The sequence below is a fragment of the Procambarus clarkii genome, chromosome 53, assembly GCF_040958095.1.
Source record: "Procambarus clarkii isolate CNS0578487 chromosome 53, FALCON_Pclarkii_2.0, whole genome shotgun sequence".
In the NCBI taxonomy this organism is placed as follows: domain Eukaryota; kingdom Metazoa; phylum Arthropoda; class Malacostraca; order Decapoda; family Cambaridae; genus Procambarus; species Procambarus clarkii.
The window spans coordinates 18636586-18659230 of NC_091202.1; the positions used below are offsets into that span (position 1 = coordinate 18636586).

Sequence of the window (22645 nt, forward strand, 5' to 3'; positions counted from 1 at the left end):
AGCAGTGGACCCCCATACCCACCCTGTGAGTAGCAGTGGACCCCCATACCCTCCCTGTGAGTAGCAGTGGACCCCATACCCTCCCTGTGAGTAGCAGTGGACCCCCATACCCACCCTGTGAGTAGCAGTGGACCCCATACCCACCCTGTGAGTAGCAGTGGACCCCCAGACCCACCCTGTGAGTAGCAGTGGACCCCATACCCACCCTGTGAGTAGCAGTGGACCCCCAGACCCACCCTGTGAGTAGCAGTGGACCCCAGACCCACCCTGTGAGTAGCAGTGGACCCCATACCCTCCCTGTGAGTAGCAGTGGACCCCCATACCCACCCTGTGAGTAGCAGTGGACCCCATACCCACCCTGTGAGTAGCAGTGGACCCCATACCCTCCCTGTGAGTAGCAGTGGACCCCCATACCCTCCCTGTGAGTAGCAGTGGACCCCCATACCCACCCTGTGAGTAGCAGTGGACCCCATACCCTCCCTGTGAGTAGCAGTGGACCCCCATACCCACCCTGTGAGTAGCAGTGGACCCCCATACCCACCCTGTGAGTAGCAGTGGACCCCCATACCCACCCTGTGAGTAGCAGTGGACCCCCATACCCACCCTGTGAGTAGCAGTGGACCCCCATACCCTCCCTGTGAGTAGCAGTGGACCCCCATACCCACCCTGTGAGTAGCAGTGGACCCCCATACCCTCCCTGTGAGTAGCAGTGGACCCCCATACCCACCCTGTGAGTAGCAGTGGACCCCCATACCCTCCCTGTGAGTAGCAGTGGACCCCCATACCCACCCTGTGAGTAGCAGTGGACCCCCATACCCACCCTGTGAGTAGCAGTGGACCCCCATACCCTCCCTGTGAGTAGCAGTGGACCCCCATACCCACCCTGTGAGTAGCAGTGGACCCCCATACCCTCCCTGTGAGTAGCAGTGGACCCCCATACCCACCCTGTGAGTAGCAGTGGACCCCCATACCCACCCTGTGAGTAGCAGTGGACCCCCATACCCTCCCTGTGAGTAGCAGTGGACCCCCATACCCTCCCTGTGAGTAGCAGTGGACCCCCATACCCACCCTGTGAGTAGCAGTGGACCCCCATACCCTCCCTGTGAGTAGCAGTGGACCCCCATACCCACCCTGTGAGTAGCAGTGGACCCCCAGACCCACCCTGTGAGTAGCAGAGGACCCCCATACCCTCCCTGTGAGTAGCAGTGGACCCCCATACCCTCCCTGTGAGTAGCAGTGGACCCATACCCACCCTGTGAGTAGCAGTGGACCCCCATACCCACCCTGTGAGTAGCAGTGGACCCCCATACCCTCCCTGTGAGTAGCAGTGGACCCCCATACCCTCCCTGTGAGTAGCAGTGGACCCCCATACCCACCCTGTGAGTAGCAGTGGACCCCCAGACCCACCCTGTGAGTAGCAGTGGACCCCCATACCCACCCTGTGAGTAGCAGTGGACCCCCATACCCACCCTGTGAGTAGCAGTGGACCCCATACCCACCCTGTGAGTAGCAGTGGACCCCCATACCCACCCTGTGAGTAGCAGTGGACCCCCATACCCACCCTGTGAGTAGCCGTGGACCCCATACCCACCCTGTGAGTAGCAGTGGACCCCCATACCCACCCTGTGAGTAGCAGTGGTCCCCATACCCACCCTGTGAGTAGCAGTGGACCCCCATACCCACCCTGTGAGTAGCAGTGGACCCCCATACCCACCCTGTGAGTAGTAGTGGACCCCCATACCCACCCTGTGAGTAGCAGTGGACCCCCATACCCACCCTGTGAGTAGCAGTGGACCCCCATACCCTCCCTGTGAGTAGCAGTGGACCCATACCCACCCTGTGAGTAGCAGTGGACCCCCATACCCACCCTGTGAGTAGCAGTGGACCCCATACCCACCCTGTGAGTAGCAGTGGACCCCCATACCCTCCCTGTGAGTAGCAGTGGACCCCATACCCACCCTGTGAGTAGCAGTGGACCCCCATACCCACCCTGTGAGTAGCAGTGGACCCCCATACCCACCCTGTGAGTAGTAGTGGACCCCCATACCCACCCTGTGAGTAGCAGTGGACCCCCATACCCACCCTGTGAGTAGCAGTGGACCCCCAGACCCTCCCTGTGAGTAGCAGTGGACCCCCATACCCTCCCTGTGAGTAGCAGTGGACCCCCATACCCTCCCTGTGAGTAGCAGTGGACCCCCATACCCTCCCTGTGAGTAGCAGTGGACCCCCATACCCACCCTGTGAGTAGCAGTGGACCCCCATACCCACCCTGTGAGTAGTAGTGGACCCCCAGACCCACCCTGTGAGTAGCAGTGGACCCCATACCCACCCTGTGAGTAGTAGTGGACCCCCATACCCTCCCTGTGAGTAGCAGTGGACCCCCATACCCTCCCTGTGAGTAGCAGTGGACCCCCATACCCACCCTGTGAGTAGCAGTGGACCCCCATACCCACCCTGTGAGTAGTAGTGGACCCCCAGACCCACCCTGTGAGTAGCAGTGGACCCCATACCCACCCTGTGAGTAGTAGTGGACCCCCAGACCCTCCCTGTGAGTAGCAGTGGACCCATACCCACCCTGTGAGTAGCAGTGGACCCCCATACCCACCCTGTGAGTAGCAGTGGACCCCCATACCCACCCAGTGAGTAGCAGTGGACCCCCAGACCCACCCTGTGAGTAGCAGTGGACCCCCAGACCCTCCCTGTGAGTCGCAGTGGACCCCCATACCCTCCCTGTGAGTAGCAGTGGACCCCCATACCCACCCTGTGAGTAGCAGTGGACCCCCAGACCCACCCTGTGAGTAGCAGTGGACCCCATACCCTCCCTGTGAGTAGCAGTGGACCCCCATACCCACCCTGTGAGTAGCAGTGGACCCCCATACCCTCCCTGTGAGTAGCAGTGGACCCCCATACCCTCCCTGTGAGTAGCAGTGGACCCCCATACCCACCCTGTGAGTAGCAGTGGACCCCCATACCCACCCTGTGAGTAGCAGTGGACCCCCATACCCTCCCTGTGGCAATACTTGGGGTTGGGTTGAGGGTTTTAAATTTGACCTTTTTTGTTCTTATTTTTTCTCTTTCTCTGTTTATTCCACCATTTTATATTGTTCATTTCTTCATTTGTCACTTACTGTATTGTTACTTGCTATTACTGTATTGTTACTTGCTATTACTGTATTGTTACTTGCTATTACTGTATTGTTACTTGCTATTACTGTATTGTTACTTGCTATTACTGTATTGTTACTTGCTATTACTGTATTGTTACTTGCTATTACTGTATTGTTACTTGCTATTACTGTATTGTTACTTGCTATTACTGTATTGTTACTTGCTATTACTGTATTGTTACTTGCTATTACTGTATTGTTACTTGCTATTACTGTATTGTTACTTGCTATTACTGTATTGTTATTTGCTATTACTGTATTGTTACTTGCTATTACTGTATTGTTACTTGCTATTACTGTATTGTTACTTGCTATTACTGTATTGTTACTTGCTATTACTGTATTGTTACTTGCTATTACTGTATTGTTACTTGCTATTACTGTATTGTTACTTGCTATTACTGTATTGTTACTTGCTATTACTGTATTGTTACTTGCTATTACTGTATTGTTACTTGCTATTACTGTATTGTTACTTGCTATTACTGTATTGTTACTTGCTATTACTGTATTGTTACTTGCTATTACTGTATTGTTACTTGCTATTACTGTATTGTTACTTGCTATTACTGTATTGTTACTTGCTATTACTGTATTGTTACTTGCTATTACTGTATTGTTACTTGCTATTACTGTATTGTTACTTGCTATTACTGTATTGTTACTTGCTATTACTGTATTGTTACTTGCTATTACTGTATTGTTACTTGCTATTACTGTATTGTTACTTGCTATTACTGTATTGTTACTTGCTATTACTGTCACAGTACAGTCATCTTTATTTTATTCTACTTGTTTCTATTATATGTGTATTTGCATTTTTTTTTACTATAGTTATGTTATATTTACAGCAGATTTAGTATTTTACTGTTCTGTAATTGCTTACTTTATTCTATCTTGACTACATTGCATCTACATGAAAGCTGATATTGATCTTGAACTTAATCTGCTGTCACAAATTTACAATAACCAGCATTTTGATCATCACTACTGCAGGTATTACTCAGCAAACCTTGCAAAAAAACTAACGCCTAAATACCACTTGCCTATCAGTTTTCAACCAAAATGTCAGATCACTTGGTAAACATTTTGATGATATTAATTCACCACTCACAACACTGATAATTTAGTACTATCATTCATTATTTTAACAGAAACATCGCTAAGTAAACACCATACCCAACTTCACAACTTAGCTGGTTATAACGTCATTCACAACTGTAGGCCTAACAAAAAAGGAGGTGGCACAGCTATATATTACCAAGATACCTACATCTGCAATAGTGTCATTAGTGATAGAGACAACTACTGTGAATACACCTTTGTTCAGTTCTCGATTAAATCCCATAAATCCTCATTGACTATTGGAGCTATCAATAGATTTCCCAATACTAACATAGCTGCATTCTCAGATAACCTGAGGAATCTTATCATAAACAACAATCTCAACAAAAATCACATCATTCTAGGAGGTGACTTCAATATTGACCTGTATCAATAAAATAGCCCTCAAGTCGACTATTTCCTAAACAGCATGAACTCCTGTATGCTAATCCCCACAGTCACCAAGCCCACCCGAATCACTCAAACATCCGCTACTACCTAGGATCACTTATGGACTAACATAACCGCTCCCCTGCACCTGGTATCCCCTGCATACCCTGCACTGACAGAACAACTGACCCCTATCCTACATTCCTCGTAGCAAACATTGACGTAACACCACCAGCTAACAAGAAACTTACCTTCTGCCCTGGAAACACAAACCGTAACTGTCTCTATTTTCAGCTCCTGCAAATGCCTCCTGAAGGAGGCATTTGAGCAGAGTTCCGTGCTGCGTTTCACTTACGAGATGGAAAAGGACGGGAAGCTGCCCTTTCTAGATGTAACAGTCATGGAAAAGAGCGGAGGTTTCCACACTGCAGTCTACACTAAGGAAACGAACATAGGAATGTGCCTAAATGCCAACAGCGACTGCCCAGACAGGTACAAGAGGAGTGTTGTTAACGCATATGTCGACCGTGCTCTGAGCCACAGCTCAGAATGGAAGCAAGTCGACGAAGAACTCTGTAGGGTAAGGCAGGTCCTAGTCAACAACGGCTTCTCCAATGGTTTCGTCGAAGACATCATAAGAAGGAAATTGAAACGCCATGCAACCTCTGAAGAGACATCTAACACAACACCTATACCCCCTATTAGACTATTTTACAGGAACTTCTTTTCCACAGCTCATAAAACGGAGGAAAGGGTCCTGAAAGATATTGTTAATAGAAACGTTATCCCTACAGACAAAAATCAGAGGATACAACTGACGATTTACTATAAAACCAGAAAAACGGCCAGCCTACTCATGAGAAACTCTCCAGACACAAAACAGAACGCTTTAAAATAGACCAACGTCGTCTATGCCTTCAAATGCCCACTTGGGGACTGTAAGCTCCAAAAAACCCAGTATATAGGCAAGACAACAACATCTCTTTCTAGGCGTTTAACGATGCATAAGCAACAGGGCTCCATTAAGGAACATATAATCTCTTCCCACAACCAAACCATCGCCAGAGAAATCCTAGTAAACAACACAGAAATCATCGATAGATACAGCGATAGCAGGCGGCTTGACGTTTGCGAGGCATTACACATCAAGAAGTCAACACCAGCAATCAACAGCCAATTAATGCACAACTATATTCTACCCACCTCAAGACTCTGCTCCAATATAGAAGCATCAAGAAATATGGACCAATAGGCTTTCTACAATCACTTCTATTCAATACCCATTGTTTCGTGTTCTGTCTTGTGTTGATGAAATTAATACCTTATTAAATACCACCTCACCCCATCCACCTCACTCAAATGTAGATATAAACAAAATCGGAGATGTGTAAGTTCTATTCAGTTGTGTATATGTAAACTAAAGTCTTTGAAAATGTAATAAGTTTTACGAAACGCGCTCAAGTGTCGCGTCAGACTAGAAATAAAAATGAATTTTGGAGAATTGATTTTTGAATTACCACCAACAGTGAAAAGAAATGTACGAAAGATTGAGAAAATTCGTGTTAGAATTATTAATCTTACTTTTTCGGTCATATTTAATAATATATGTCTACAGGAAAGACTGCTACCAAAATATACTAATATATATATATATATATATATATATATATATATATATATATATATATATATATATATATATATATATATATATATATATATATATATGTCGTACCTAATAGCCAGAACGCACTTCTCAGCCTACTATTCAAGGCCCGATTTGCCTAATAAGCCAAGTTTTCATGAATTAATGTTTTTTCGTCTACCTAACCTACCTAACCTAACCTAACCTAGCTTTTTTTGGCTACCTAACCTAACCTTACCTATAAATATAGGTTAGGTTAGGTTAGGTAGGGTTGGTTAGGTTCGGTCATATATCTACGTTAATTTTAACTCCAATAAAAAAAAATTGACCTCATACATAAAGAAAAGGGTAGCTTTATCATTTCATAAGAAAAAAATTATAGTAAATATATTTATTCAGGAAAACTTGGCTTATTAGGCAAATCGGGCCTTGAATAGTAGGCTGAGAAGTGAGTTCTGGCTACTAGGTACGACATATATATATATACATATATATATATATATATATATATATATATATATATATATATATATATATATATATATATATATATATATATATATATATATATATATATATATATATATAGATATAGATATATATATATATACATACGTATGTACGACCATACTCAATGCTCGTGTTACTAAGGGAAAGGAATTTTCAGAGCAAAGCGCCAAGCCATTACGACTATATATCACTGGGGAAAAGTGACAGGATAAAGATTTGGGATGGGACGGGCGGGAAAGATTGGGGCCCCAACCACTTGGACGGTCGGTGTGCTGTTCAGTTCATTTGCTGGTTTGCTTACTTCTCCCGTGGTGGCGGCCATCGTTGTTACTGACGATCTTTTGTTTTGGAATCTATACTTTTCCAACACAGAATTTTCACTGAGTTTCACTTATTTCTTATGTCTTATTTATTTTGCAGCTTCCCCATACCTTTATGTAACCTGGGTCACAACTTACAGCCCTCAACCTGCTCCCAATACCTAGGCAATTTAATATTCTTGGAGCCAGTTGCAGTGTAACAGCAGAAGTCATGGTGCTGCTGAACTCAATCCCATGTATTCTCCTCGTTGTGTTTGCGGAGGTTGAGCCCTGCTCTTTCGGCATGCCTCTCAACTGTAAATTAATCAACTGTTACTAACAACTAACTAACTAGATTTTTTCTACACACACACACACACACAAACACACACACACACACACACACACACACACACACACACACACACACACACACACACACACACACACACACACACACACACACACACACACACACACACACACACACACACAGTGTATTGGTGTATGAGTACCTGATTGAAGAAGGGTTATTGAACTCGAGAAGGGATACCGAAACCAAAAGGTTAGCATACCGAAAGGGAAACTATGAGGAGATAAGAAAATGCCTAGCAGATATAGCATGGGAAACAGAGCTCAGGGAAAAGACGGCCCAAGATATGATGGAATACATCACGCAAAAATGCAAGGATGCAGCAAACAAGTTTGTCCCAGTCCAAAAGGAAAACAGTGAAATGAAGATGAGAAACCCATGGTTTAATCAGAGATGTAGGCTAGCTAAGCAGCAAAGTAAAAGGGCATGGAGAAACTATAGGAATAACAGGACACTGGAGAGCAGAGAAAGATACCAGAATGCCAGGAATGAATATGTTAGGATGAGAAGAGAGGCATAAAGACAATACGAAAATGACATCGCAAGCAAGGCAAAGACTCAGCCTAAATTGCTGCATAGCCACATCAGGAGAAAAACAACAGTAAAGGAACAGGTTATGAAATTAAGGTTAGGGGCAGAAGGATTCACTACAAACGACAAGGAAGTGTGTGAGGAACTGAATAAGAAATTCCAGGAGGTCTTCACCTTGGAGCAAGGAGAAATCCCAGAGATAAGAGAGGGAATAGCTAACCAGGAACCACTGGAAGAGTTTGAGATTACCAGCGGGGAAGTAAGGAAGTGTTTACTAGAATTGGATGTGACAAAGGCTATAGGTCCAGATGGAATCTCCCCTTGGATACTAAAGGAAGGAGCAGAAGAACTGTGCCTCCCGCTCTCCATGGTGTATAACAAATCACTGGCAACAGGGGAACTGCCAGAAATTTGGAAAGCAGCTAACGTAGTCCCGATATACAAGAAAGGGGATAGACAGGAGGCACTGAATTACAGACCAGTGTCCCTAACCTGCATACCATGCAAGTTGATGGAGAAGATTGTGCGAAGAAAGCTAGTGGAACATCTGGAGCGAAAGAACTTTGTTTCACAGCATCAACATGGATTCAGGGATGGCAGGTCCTGCCTCACAGGGTTACTTGAATTCTACGACCAGGCAACAAAAATAAGGCAAGAAAGAGAAGGGTGGGCAGACTGCATATTTTTGGATTGTCAGAAAGCCTTTGACACAGTGCCACACAAGAGGCTAGTGAAAAAACTGGAGATGCAGGCTGGAGTGAAAGGGAAGGTACTCCGTTGGATACAGGAATACCTAAGTAACAGGAGACAACGAGTCAGTGTGAGGGGTGAGGTCTCAGATTGGCGAGACGTTACGAGTGGAGTACCGCAGGGGTCAGTCCTTGGACCTATACTGTTTCTGATATATGTAAATGATCTTCCAGAGGGTATAGAATCGTTTCTCTCAATGTTTGCCGATGATGCAAAAATTATGAGGAGGATTGAAACTGAGGACGATAGTAGGAGGCTACAAGATGACCTAGACAGACTGAGTGAATGGTCCAACAAATGGCTGTTGAAGTTCAACCCGAGTAAATGCAAAGTAATGAAACTAGGTGGTGGAAATAGGAGGCCAAACACAGGATACAGAATAGGAGATGAAGTACTTAATGAAACGAACAGAGAGAAAGATCTAGGAGTTGATATCACACCAAACCTGTCTCCTGAAGCCCACATAAAAAGAATAACGTCTGCGGCATATGCGAGGCTGGCTAACATCAGAACAGCGTTCAGGAACCTGTGTAAGGAATCATTCAGAATCTTGTACACCACATATGTAAGACCAATCCTGGAGCATGCGGCCCCAGCATGGAGCCCGTACCTTGTCAAGCACAAGACGAAGCTGGAAAAAGTCCAAAGGTATGCCACTAGACTAGTCCCAGAACTAAGAGGCATGAGTTACGAGGAAAGGCTGCGGGAAATGCACCTTACGACACTGGAAGACAGAAGAGTAAGGGGAGACATGATCACAACCTACAAAATCCTCAGAGGAATCGACCGGGTAAACAAGGATAAACTATTCAACACTGGTGGGACGCGAACAAGGGGACACAGGTGGAAACTGAGTACTCACATGAGCCACAGAGACGTTAGAAGGAACTTTTTCAGTGTCAGAGTAGTTAACGGATGGAATGCATTAGGCAGTGATGTGGTGGAGGCTGACTCCATACACAGTTTTAAATGTAGATATGATAGAGCCCAGTAGGCTCAGGAATCTGTACACCAGTTGATTGACAGTTGAGAGGCGGGACCAAAGAGCCAAAGCTCAACCCCCGCAAGCACAAATAGGTGAGTACAAATAGGTGAGTACACACACACATACACACACACACACACATTCACACACACACACACACACGAACACAAACACACACACACACACACACACACACACACACACACACACACACACACACACACACACACACACACACACACACACACACACACACACATACACACACACACACACACACACCTGGGAGAGGAAATTCTTCAGGAGTCAGAGAAGGAAAAAGACTTGGGGGTTGATATCACGCCAGACCTGTCTCCTGCAGCACATATCAAGCGGATAACATCAGCGGCATATGCCAGGCTGGCCAACATACGAACGGCATTCAGAAACTTGTGTAAAGAATCATTCAGAACTTTGTATACCACATATGTCAGGCCAATCCTGGAGTATGCAGCCCAGCATGGAGTCCATATCTAGTCAAGGATAAGACTAAACTGGAAAAGGCTCAAAGGTTTGCCACCAGATTAGTACCCGAGCTGAGAGGTATGAGCTACGAGGAGAGACTACGGGAATTAAACCTCACTTCGCTGGAAGACAGAAGAGTTAGGGGGGACATGATCACCACATTCAAGATTCTGAAGGGAATTGATCGGGTAGATAAAGACAGTCTATTTAACACAAGGGGAACACGCACAAGGGGACACAGGTGGAAACTGAGTGCCCAAATGAGCCACAGAGATATTAGAAAGAACTTTTTTAGTGTTAGAGTGGTTGACAAATGGAATGCATTAGAAAGTGATGTGGTGGAGGCTGACTCCATACACAGTTTCAAGTGTAGATATGATAGAGCCCAATAGGCTCAGGAATCTGTACACCTGTTGATTGACGGTTGAGAGGCGGGACCAAAGAGGCAGAGCTCAACCCCCGCAAACACAACTAGGTGAGTACAACTAGGTGAGTACACACACACACACACACACACACACACACACACACACACACACACACACACACACTCACACACACACACACGCCGTATTTCCCCGGGAGTACACAATAATAAGGAAAGAGAGGGAAGGTAGGGGAGGAGGAGGAGTGGCCCTACTCATGAGAAAGGAATGGAGTTTTAAGGAGATGACTATCCCGGGCTGTGAGGGTTTCAGAGACTACATAGCAGGCACCATGACAATGGGAGGACCAAGGATAGTAGTAGCAGTAATATATAATCCTCCACCAAATGACAGAAGACCCAGTCAAGAGTACGAAAGCAACAACATGGCAGTTAACACTATAATTGAGAGGGCAGCCTCTTCTGCCTGTAGAAATAGATCCCACCTGCTCATCATGGGCGACTTCAATCACGGCAGGATTGATTGGGAGAACAAGGAACCGCATGGAGGCGAGGATACGTGGAGAGCCAAACTACTGGAGGTGGCGACTAGAAACTTCTTAACCCAGCATGTTAGTGAACCCACAAGGATGAGAGGAAATGACGAACCAGCGAGACTCGACCTGGTTTTCACCCTGAACGACTCTGACATAAGAGAAATCAGTTTTGAGGACCCAGTAGGAATGAGCGACCATTGTGTATTGGTGTTTGAGTACCTGATTGTAGAAGGGTTATTGAACTCGAGGAGGGATACCGAAACCAAAAGGTTAGCATACCGAAAGGGAAACTATGAGGAGATAAGAAAATGCCTAGCAGATATAGCATGGGAAACAGAGCTCAGGGAAAAGACGGCCCAAGATATGATGAAATACATCACGCAAAAATGCAAGGATGCAGCAAACAAGTTTGTCCCAGTCCAAAAGGAAAACAGTGAAATGAAGATGAGAAACCCATGGTTTAATCAGAGATGTAGGCTAGCTAAGCAGCAAAGTAAAAGGGCATGGAGAAACTATAGGAATAACAGGACACTGGAGAGCAGAGAAAGATACCAGAATGCCAGGAATGAATATGTTAGGATGAGAAGAGAGGCAGAAAGACAATACGAAAATGACATCGCAAGCAAGGCAAAGACTCAGCCTAAATTGCTGCATAGCCACATCAGGAGAAAAACAACAGTAAAGGAACAGGTTATGAAATTAAGGTTAGGGGCAGAAGGATTCACTACAAACGACAAGGAAGTGTGTGAGGAACTGAATAAGAAATTCCAAGAGGTCTTCACCTTAGAGCAAGGAGAAATCTCAGAGATAAGAGAGGGAATAGCTAACCAGGAACCACTGGAAGAGTTTGAGATTACCAGCGGGGAAGTAAGGAAGTGTTTACTAGAATTGGATTTGACAAAGGCTATAGGCCCAGATGGAATCTCCCCTTGGATACTAAAGGAAGGAGCAGAAGAACTGTGCCTCCCGCTCTCCATGGTGTATAACAAATCACTGGCAACAGGGGAACTGCCAGAAATTTGGAAAGCAGCTAACGTAGTCCCGATATACAAGAAAGGGGATAGACAGGAGGCACTGAATTACAGACCAGTGTCCCTAACCTGCATACCATGCAAGATGATGGAGAAGATTGTGCGAAGAAAGCAAGTGGAGCACCTGGAGCGAAAGAACTTTGTAACACAGCATCAACATGGATTCAGGGATGGCAGGTCCTGCCTCACAGGGTTACTTGAATTCTACGACCAGGCAACAAAAATAAGGCAAGAAAGAGAAGGGTGGGCAGACTGCATATTTTTGGATTGTCAGAAAGCCTTTGACACAGTGCCACACAAGAGGCTAGTGAAAAAACTGGAGATGCAGGCTGGAGTGAAAGGGAAGATACTCCGTTGGATACAGGAGTACCTAAGTAACAGGAGACAACGAGTCAGTGTGAGGGGTGAGGTCTCAGATTGGCGAGACGTTACGAGTGGAGTACCGCAGGGGTCAGTCCTTGGACCTATACTGTTTCTGATATATGTAAATGATCTTCCAGAGGGTATAGAATCGTTTCTCTCAATGTTTGCCGATGATGCAAAAATTATGAGGAGGATTGAAACTGAGGACGATAGTAGGAGGCTACAAGATGACCTAGACAGACTGAGTGAATGGTCCAACAAATGGCTGTTGAAGTTCAACACGAGTAAATGCAAAGTAATGAAACTAGGTGGTGGAAATAGGAGGCCAAACACAGGATACAGAATAGGAGATGAAGTACCTAATGAAACGAACAGAGAGAAAGATCTAGGAGTTGATATCACACCAAACCTGTCTCCTGAAGCCCACATAAAAAGAATAACGTCTGCGGCATATGCGAGGCTGGCTAACATCAGAACAGCGTTCAGGAACCTGTGTAAGGAATCATTCAGAATCTTGTACACCACATATGTAAGACCAATCCTGGAGTATGCGGCCCCAGCATGGAGCCCGTACCTTGTCAAGCACAAGACGAAGCTGGAAAAAGTCCAATTGTATGCCACTAGACTAGTCCCAGAACTAAGAGGCATGAGTTACGAGGAAAGGCTGCGGGAAATGCACCTTACGACACTGGAAGACAGAAGAGTAAGGGGAGACATGATCACAACCTACAAAATCCTCAGAGGAATCGACCGGGTAAACAAGGATAAACTATTCAACACTGGTGGGACGCGAACAAGGGGACACAGGTGGAAACTGAGTACCCACATGAGCCACAGAGACGTTAGAAGGAACTTTTTCAGTGTCAGAGTAGTTAACGGATGGAATGCATTAGGCAGTGATGTGGTGGAGGCTGACTCCATGCACAGTTTTAAATGTAGATATGATAGAGCCCAGTAGGCTCAGGAATCTGTACACCAGTTGATTGACAGTTGAGAGGCGGGACCAAAGAGCCAAAGCTCAACCCCCGCAAGCACAAATAGGTGAGTACAAATAGGTGAGTACACACACACACACACACACAGAACCCACAAGGATGAGAGGAAATGGCGAACCAGCGAGACTTCACTCTGAACGACTCTGACATAAGAGAAATCGGTTTTGAGGACCCAGTAGGAATGAGCGACCAAAGTGTACTGGTGTTTGAGTACCTGATTGAAGAAGGGTTATTGAACTCGAGGAGACCAACACCAAGGATCAGCTGACGCCATAAACACAACACACCGCCCTACGGTGCGGCAAGTCTCCCTCTAACATCCACCTCTGTTTTAGTCGCCGCTCCTCTGTCTACAGCACAACGCAACAAGCACTTTTGAAACCCTTATCATCTTCAACATAAACGCCTCTACCAACATCTGTACTGGTGCAGTCATCGGGAGGACAAACCCTTCATGCAAACTGCACCTACTATCAAGAAGAAGAAGAGAAGAAGAACTCGAGAAGGGATACCGAAACCAAAAGGTTAGCATACCGAAAGGGAAACTATAAGGAGACAAAAAAATTCCTAACAGATATAGCATGGGAAACAGAGCTCAGGGGAAAGACGGCCCAAGATATGATGGACTACATCACGCAAAAATGCAAGGACGCAGCAAGCAAGTTTGACCCAGCCCAAAAGGAAAACAGTGAAATGAAGATGAGAAACCCATGGTTTAATCAGAGATGTAGGCTAGCTAAGCAGCAAAGTAAAAGGGCATGGAGAAACTATAGGAATAACAGGACACTGGAGAGCAGAGAAAGATACCAGAATGCCAGGAATGAATATGTCAGGATGAGAAGAGAGGCAGAAAGACAATACGAAAATGACATCGCAAGCAAGGCAAAGACTCAGCCTAAATTGCTGCATAGCCACATCAGGAGAAAAACAACAGTAAAGGAACAGGTTATGAAATTAAGCATAGGGGCAGAAGGATTCACTACAAACGACAAGGAAGTGTGTGAGGAACTGAATAAGAAGTTCCAAGAGGTCTTCACCTTCGAGCAAGGAGAAATTCCAGAGATAAGAGAGGGAATAGCTAACCAGGAACCACTGGAAGAGTTTGAGATTACCAGCGGGGAAGTAAGGAAGTGTTTACTAGAGTTGGATGTGACAAAGGCTATAGGCCCAGATGGAATCTCCCCTTGGATACTAAAGGAAGGAGCAGAAGAACTGTGCCTCCCGCTCTCCATAGTGTATAACAAATCACTGGCAACAGGGGAACTGCCAGAAATTTGGAAAGCAGCTAACATAGTCCCGATATACAAGAAAGGGGATAGACAGGAGGCACTGAATTACAGGCCAGTGTCCCTAACCTGCATACCATGCAAGCTGATGGAGAAAATTGTGCGAAGAAAGCAAATGGAGCACCTGGAGCGAATGAACTTTGTAACACAGCATCAACATGGATTTAGGGATGGCAGGTCTTGCCTCACAGGGTTATTTGAATTCTACGACCAGGCAACAAAAATAAGGCAAGAAAGAGAAGGGTGGGCAGACTTCATATTTTTGGATTGTCAGAAAGCCTTTGATACAGTGCCACACAAGAGGCTACTGAAAATGCTGGAGATGCAGGCTGGAGTGAAAGGGAAGGTACTCCGTTGGATACAGGAGTACCTAAGCAACAGGAGACAACGAGTCAGTGTGAGGGGTGAGGTCTCAGATTGGCGAGACGTTACGAGTGGAGTCCCGCAGGAGTCAGTCCTTGGACCTATACTGTTTCTGATATATGTAAATGATCTCCCAGAGGGCATAAAATCGTTTCTCTCAATGTTTGCCGATGATGCAAAAATTATGAGAAGGATTGAAACTGAGGATGATAGTAAGAGGCTACAAGATGACCTAGACAGACTAAGTGAATGGTCCAACAAATGGCTGTTGAAGTTCAACCCGAGTAAATGCAAAGTAATGAAACTAGGCAGTGGAAACAGGAGGCCAGACACAGGATACAGAATAGGAGATGAAGTACTTAATGAAGCGGACAGAAAGATCTAGGAGTTGATATCACGCCAAACCTGTCTTCTCAAGCCCACATAAAAAGAATAACGTCTGCGGCATATGCGAGGCTGGCTAACATCAGAACAGCATTCAGGAACCTGTGTAAGGAATCGTTTAGAATCTTGTACACCACAAACGTAAGACCAATCCTGGAGTATGCGGCCCCAGCGTGGAGCCCGTACCTTGTCAAGGACAAGTCGAAGTTGGAAAAAGTTCAGAGGTATGCCACTAGACTGGTCCCAGAACTAAGAGGCATGAGTTACGAGGAAAGGCTGCGGGAAATGCACCTTACGACACTGGAAGACAGAAGAGTGTGGGGAGACATGATCACTACTTACAACATCCTCAGAGGAATTGACAGGGTAGACAAGTGTTGGAAATTTCCAATACTAATACACTACTATTGTATTATAATAAATCATTATTATTATATACTAATTACAGTAGTCACTAAATTTACTAACAGTAGTGTTAACATAAACTAACCATTATATCTGCGTATTAATGCTAGAACTCTTACGAAATAAAGCATCAACATTGCGTCAGATAATGTCTAGTTAAACACATTTGTTACCAATGTGCTAGAGAATTGAATGTGGTTCTCTAAAATCATCAGTATTCCGTGTGATAATTATTTACGGATAACATAACTCCCAAATAATTCTAAATCGAGAGTTTTTAGTTACAATTGTTATCAAGTAATAGTTTTTCTGTCACGCGTGAATGCCATGGAGAAAACTAAAATCTTCTCCATTTCTCGTTTACCACCATAAGACGAGAAAGCGATAATATTTAAATCCCTAGAATCACAACCCAGTCCTTATTAAAGTATTTCAACCACGATTGCGCGAAATAGTATTATTCGTGATAAATAATTTCGGTGGTGAATGCGGGACGCGGGTTGGAGGAGGAGGAGACGCCATTGTGGATTGTGGTTTGAGCAGGCAGGCTGCGTACTTGGACAGAGGAAAGTCGTGGCGTCAGAGTCTGAGACACGTGGCGTTGTGAGTTATCAGCAAGAATTACACTGATACCTAACTTATAACGAATAATTATTCTTCCACGTGCTCCATAGTGCTCGGTCAATCAATAACGCGTCGAGAATCAAGCCAAACTCTCAATCACGTGTACAACATCGTGGAAGTTTGAGACTGAGACGCGATATTGGCAGACTTCAGCATTTACTGCGCTCATACTAAGTATATTTTCTTTCTTGATGCATCATTAGAGATTGTATATTTCGTGGGTAGTCTGTCGTTACATAGCGGGACGACAACAAATCCAACGTTAGTACCGCATTAATATTCATTCTCTATTTTCATAAATCTTGAGATTTAAGTAGCCTAGTTCAATGCTACGTAATATCCTTTAAATTACAGCTCGTACGTGAGGAGTCAACGAGTCATTAACTACATTCGTGTTATTCACCTCTAATGGCTTCTATGTGGAGATCCAGAGATCACGAGGACGAAGCACGAAAGATGTCATAGAAATCGTCTTAAAGCTAAGACTTTTTGTATACATTTAATTATTCCATTTTATTATACATATCCATAATATTATCATATCGAATATTTTACCATGTGATTATTGGAAATTGATGTGTTTACTTAGATGATTGTTCTTTAATTCTAATAATCATTAATATTCTCTATTTGAATTTACCTATTGATTCTACAATATTTTTGGTCATAATATTCTTTACTCAACAATGAACTGGTGGCGAACCACACTAGTTCCTAGACGTATATGAAGTTCTAGCAATACCCCCCCCCCCAATGTAGGTGTTTGAGGCTCTGACTTTAGTTATTAATCATACAGTCCATTATTTATTTAAGTGATTATTCTTTCTAATACTTATCCATAGACACTGGTTCTTCCTTGTGTTTCTAATGATCACTTTTTATTAGTTTCCCTCTTTTCTCAAAAGTGGGTGGTCCTTCGTTATTAAATTAAATAATTAAATAATTAAATAATTGAGTCAAGCCCCAGATATCCCACAACAAGGATAAACTATTCAACACTGGCGGTACGCGAACAAGGGGACACAGGTGGAAACTGAGTACCCAAATGAGCCACAGGGACATTAGAAAGAACTTTTTCAGTGTCAGAGTAGTTAACGGATGGAATGCATTAGGCAGTGATGTGGTGGAGGCTGACTCCATACACAGTTTCAAAAATTGATATGATAGAGCCCATTAGGCTCAGGAATCTGTACACCAGTTGATTGACAGTTGAGAGGCAGGACCAAAGAGCCAAAACTCAACCCCGCAAGCACAAATAGGTGAGTACAAACACACACACACACACACACAACACAAACAGAATCGTTTCTCTCAATGTTTGCTGATGATGCAAAAATTATGAGGAGGATTGAAACAGAGGATGATAGTAGGAGGCTAAAGGACGACCTAGACAGACTGAATGAATGGTCCAACATATGGCTGCTAAAGTTTAACCCGAGTAAATGCAAAGTAATGAAACTAAGCAGTGGAAACAGGAAGCCAGACACAGGATACAGAATAGGAGATGAAGTACTTAATGAAACGGGAAGAGAGAAAGATCTAGGAATTGATATCACACCAAACCTGTCTCCCGAAGCCTACATAAAGAGAATTACTTCTGCGGTATATGCGAGGCTGGCTAACATCAGAACAGCCTTCAGGAACCTGTGTAAAGAATCGTTTAGAATCTTGTACACCACATACGTAAGACCAATCCTGGAGTATGCGGACCCAGCATGGAACCCGTACCTTTTCAAGCAGAAGACGAAGCTGGAAAAAGTTCAGAGGTATGCCACTAGACTAGTCCCAGAACTAAGAGGCATGAGTTACGAGGAAAGGCTGCGGGAAATGCACCTTACGACACTGGAAGACAGAAAAGTGAGGGGAGACATGATCACTACCTACAAAATCCTCAGGGGAATTGACAGGGTAGACAAGGATAAACTATTCAAAATTGGCGGTACGCGAAGAAGGGGGGACACAGGTGGAAACTGAGTACCCCTATGAGCCACAGGGACGTTAGAAAGAAGTTTTTCAGTGTCAGAGTAGTTAACAGGTGAAATGCATTAGGCAGAGATGTGGTGTAGGCTGACTCCATACACAGTTTTAAATGCAGATATGATAAAGCCGAGTAGGCTCAGGAATATGTACATCAGTTGAGAGGCGGGACCAAAGAGCCAAAGCTCAACCCCCGCAAGCACAATTAGGTGAGTACACAAACACACAGGTATGTGTGTGTGATCAGGTGACAAAGATTAAGCAAGAAAGAGAAGGATGGGCGGACTGCATTTTTTTGGACTGTCGGAAAGCCTTTGACACAGTACCCCATAAAAGGCTGATGCATAAGCTGGAGAAACAGGCAGGAGTAACTGGTAGGGCGCTCCAATGGATAAGGGAGTACCTAAGCAATAGGAAGCAGAGAGTTACAGTGAGGGGTAAAACCTCAGATTGGCGTGAAGTCACCAGTGGAGTTCCACAGGGCTCTGTACTCGGACCTATCATGTTTCTGATATACGTAAATGGTCTCCCAGAGGGTATAGACTCATTCCTCTCAAATTTTCCTGACGAAGCCAAAATTTTGAGACGGATTAAGACAGAAGAGGACAGCTTGAGGCTTCAAGAAGACCTGGACAAGCTGCAGGAATAGTCGATCAATGGTAGTTAGAGTTTAACCCAAGCAAATGTAATGTAATGAAGATAGGGGTAGGAAGCAGGAGACCAGATACAAGGTATCATTTGGGAGATGAAATACTTCAAGAGTCAGAGAGAGAGAAAGACCTGGGGGTTGATATCACACCAGACCTGTCCCCTGAAGCTCATATCAAGAGGATAACATCAGCAGCATATGCCAGGTTGGCGAAAATAAGAAGCCAAAATTTTGAGACGGATTAAGACAGAAGAGGACAGCTTGAGGCTTCAAGAAGACCTGGACAAGCTGCAGGAATAGTCGATCAATGGTAGTTAGAGTTTAACCCAAGCAAATGTAATGTAATGAAGATAGGGGTAGGAAGCAGGAGACCAGATACAAGGTATCATTTGGGAGATGAAATACTTCAAGAGTCAGAGAGAGAGAAAGACCTGGGGGTTGATATCACACCAGACCTGTCCCCTGAAGCTCATATCAAGAGGATAACATCAGCAGCATATGCCAGGTTGGCGAAAATAAGAACGGCCTTTAGAAACTTGTGTAAGGAATCTTTGAGAACATTATATACCACATATGTCAGACCAATCCTGGAGTATGCGGTTCCAGCATGGAGTCCATGTCTAGTCAAGCATAAGACTAAACTGAGAAAGGTTCAAAGGTTTGACACCAAACCAGTACCCGAGCTGAGAGGTATGAGCTACGAGGTTATCTTGAGATGATTTCGGGGCTTTAGTGTCCCCGCGGCCCGGTCCTCGACCAGGCCTCCACCCCCAGGAAGCAGCCCGTGACATCTGACTAACACCCAGGTACCTATTTACTGCTAGGTAACAGGGACATAGGGTGAAAGAAACTCTGCCCATTGTTTCTCGCAGGCGCCCGGGATCGAACCCGGGACCACAGGATCACAAGTCCATTGTGCTGTCCGCTCGGCCGACCGGCTCCTACGAGGAGAGACTACGAGAATTAAACCTCATTTCGCTGGAAGACAGAAGAGTTAGGGGGGACATGATCACCACATTCGAGATTCTCAAGGGAATCGACAGGGTAGAGAAAGACAGGCTATATAACACAAAGGGCACACGAACTAGGGGTCACAGATGGAAATTGAGTTCCCAAATGAACCACAGAGATATTAGAAAGAATTTTTTTAGTGTCAGACTAGTTGACAAATGGAATGCATTAGGCAGTGATGTGGTGGAGGCTGACTCCTTACACAGTTTGAAGTGTAGATATGATAGAGCCCAATAGGCTCAGGAACCTGTACATTAGTTGATTGACAGTTGAGAGGCGGGATCAAAGAGCCAAAACTCAACCCCTGCAAGCACAAATAGGTGAGTACAAATAGGTGAGTGCACACACACACACAAACTCTCCATAGTGTATAGTAGGTCACTGTAGACGGGAGACCTACAAGAATTATGGAAGACGGCGAATGTGGTCCCAGTATACAAAAAGGGTGACAGGCAAGAGACACTGAACTACAGGCCAGTGTCCTTAACTTGTATACCATGCAAGGTGATGGAGAAGATTGTGAGAAAAAACCTAGTAACACATCTGGAGAGAAGGGACTTCGTGACAAATCCCCAACATAGGTTCAGGGAGGGTAAATCTTGCCTGACTGGCTTAATAGAATTCTACGACCAGGTGAGAAAGATTAAGCAAGAAAGAAAAAGCTGGGCGGACTGCATTTTCTTGGATTGTCGGAAAGCCTTTGACAAAGTAACCCATAAGAGGTTGATGCATAAGCTAGAGAGACAGGCGGGAGTAGCTGGTAAGGTGCTCCAGTGGATAAGAGAGTACCTAAGCAATAGGAAGCAGAGAGTTACAGTGAGTGGTGAGACTTCAGACAGGCGTGAAATCACCAGTGGAGTCTCACAGGGCTCTGTACTCGGTCCTATCTTGTTTCTAATTAATATACGTAAATGATCTTCCGGAGGGTATAGTCTCATTTCTCTCAATGTATCCTGACGATGCCAAAATTATGAGAAGGATTAAGACAGAGGCGGACTGCTGGAGGCTTCAAGAAGACCTAGACAAACTGAAGGAATGGCCGAACAAATGATTGTTAGAGTTTAACCCAAGCAAATGAAGATAGGTGTAGGGAGCAGGAGGCCAGTTATAAGGTATCATTTGGAAGATGAACTTCTTCAAGAGTAAGAGAGAGAAAAAGACTTGGATTTTGATATCACGCCGGACCTGTCCCCTGCAGCCCATATCAAGAGGATAACATCAGCAGCATATGCCAGGCTGGCCAACATAAGAACGGCATTTAGAAACTTGTGTAAGGAATCATTCAGAGTATTGTATACCACATCTCTCTCTCATTTGCTCTCTCTCTATCTTGCTCTTTCTCTTGTTCTATCTCTCTTGCTCTCTCTCTTGCTTGCTCACTCACATGCTCTGTCTCTTTTGCTCTCTCTCTCTCTCTCTCTCTCTCTCTCTCTCTCTCTCTCTCTCTCTCTCTCTCTCTCTCTCTCTCTCTCTCTCTCTCTCTCTCTCTCTCTCTCTCTCTCTCTCTCTCTCTCTCTCTCTCTCTCTCTCTCTCTCTCTCTCTCTCAGCCCCCCTCTCTGCACCCCCCTGCCTAACCCTATCAAAACATATGAGGGAAAGGGACAAAATGGCAGGAGGACGCAACAGGGACACAGGGAATAATCAAAGTGACCAAACGAAGGAAATGTTAACCCAAGTTTTGGAGGAATTCAGGAGGGAGATACATGAAATGAGGATTACAATTAGCAACCTGCAAAGTGAGATGACATCAGCAAGGGAGGAGATCAAATCCCTCACAGAGAAAAATAAAGAGGCCGAGCATCAGATCATCATCCAGAGGGAAGGTGGGAATGTTGCATTGGAAGGAAATGCCTCTGTACCTGAGACATTTGCAGAAAAACTGAGAAAGAGCTTAAAAGCAATGGACACAGTGAGGGAGATAGCCATGCAAGCAGCTACCTTGCAGGAAGCAGCAAGGTGCACCAGTCAGCTGCTTGAAAGAAAAAGATCAGTGGTAGTTGTAGGCATCAAAGAACAGGAAGGATCCAATAGGCAGGAATGGAATAGCAGGGACAGAGAGGCAGTACATGGGATACTGATGGGGTTACAGATGGAAGGGACTGAACAAAACATTGAGAAGGTTTTCAGGTTGGGCTGGTACAACAAGGACAAAAACCGACTGGTAAAGGTGGTGTTTACAAATGAGTCCACGAAGGAGGTTATTCTAGAAAGGAAGAGTCATCTGCAGTATGTGGAGGAATACAAAAAAGTATTCCTGCAGAGGGACAGGACGAGGGAGGAGAGAGACAGGGAAGCAGAGGCAAGGAGGAACCGCAGGGAGAGAGGAGTAAACCAGGAAATCGCAGCCCCCAACACAACAGTCCCAGAGACAAGAGGG

General features: G+C 45.0%; 1 protein-coding gene across 1 annotated transcript in view; it reads left to right on the forward strand.

Annotated features, from left to right (window-relative positions):
* Nucleotides 1–22009: 22009 nt before the first annotated feature.
* Nucleotides 22010–22645, forward strand: part of LOC138352408 (uncharacterized) — a 62495-nt gene continuing 61859 nt past the window's right edge. The window contains exon 1 of the mRNA XM_069304894.1: nucleotides 22010–22224. Coding sequence (XP_069160995.1) covers nucleotides 22010–22224 — 215 coding nt within the window. The remainder of the gene's footprint in view (nucleotides 22225–22645) is intronic.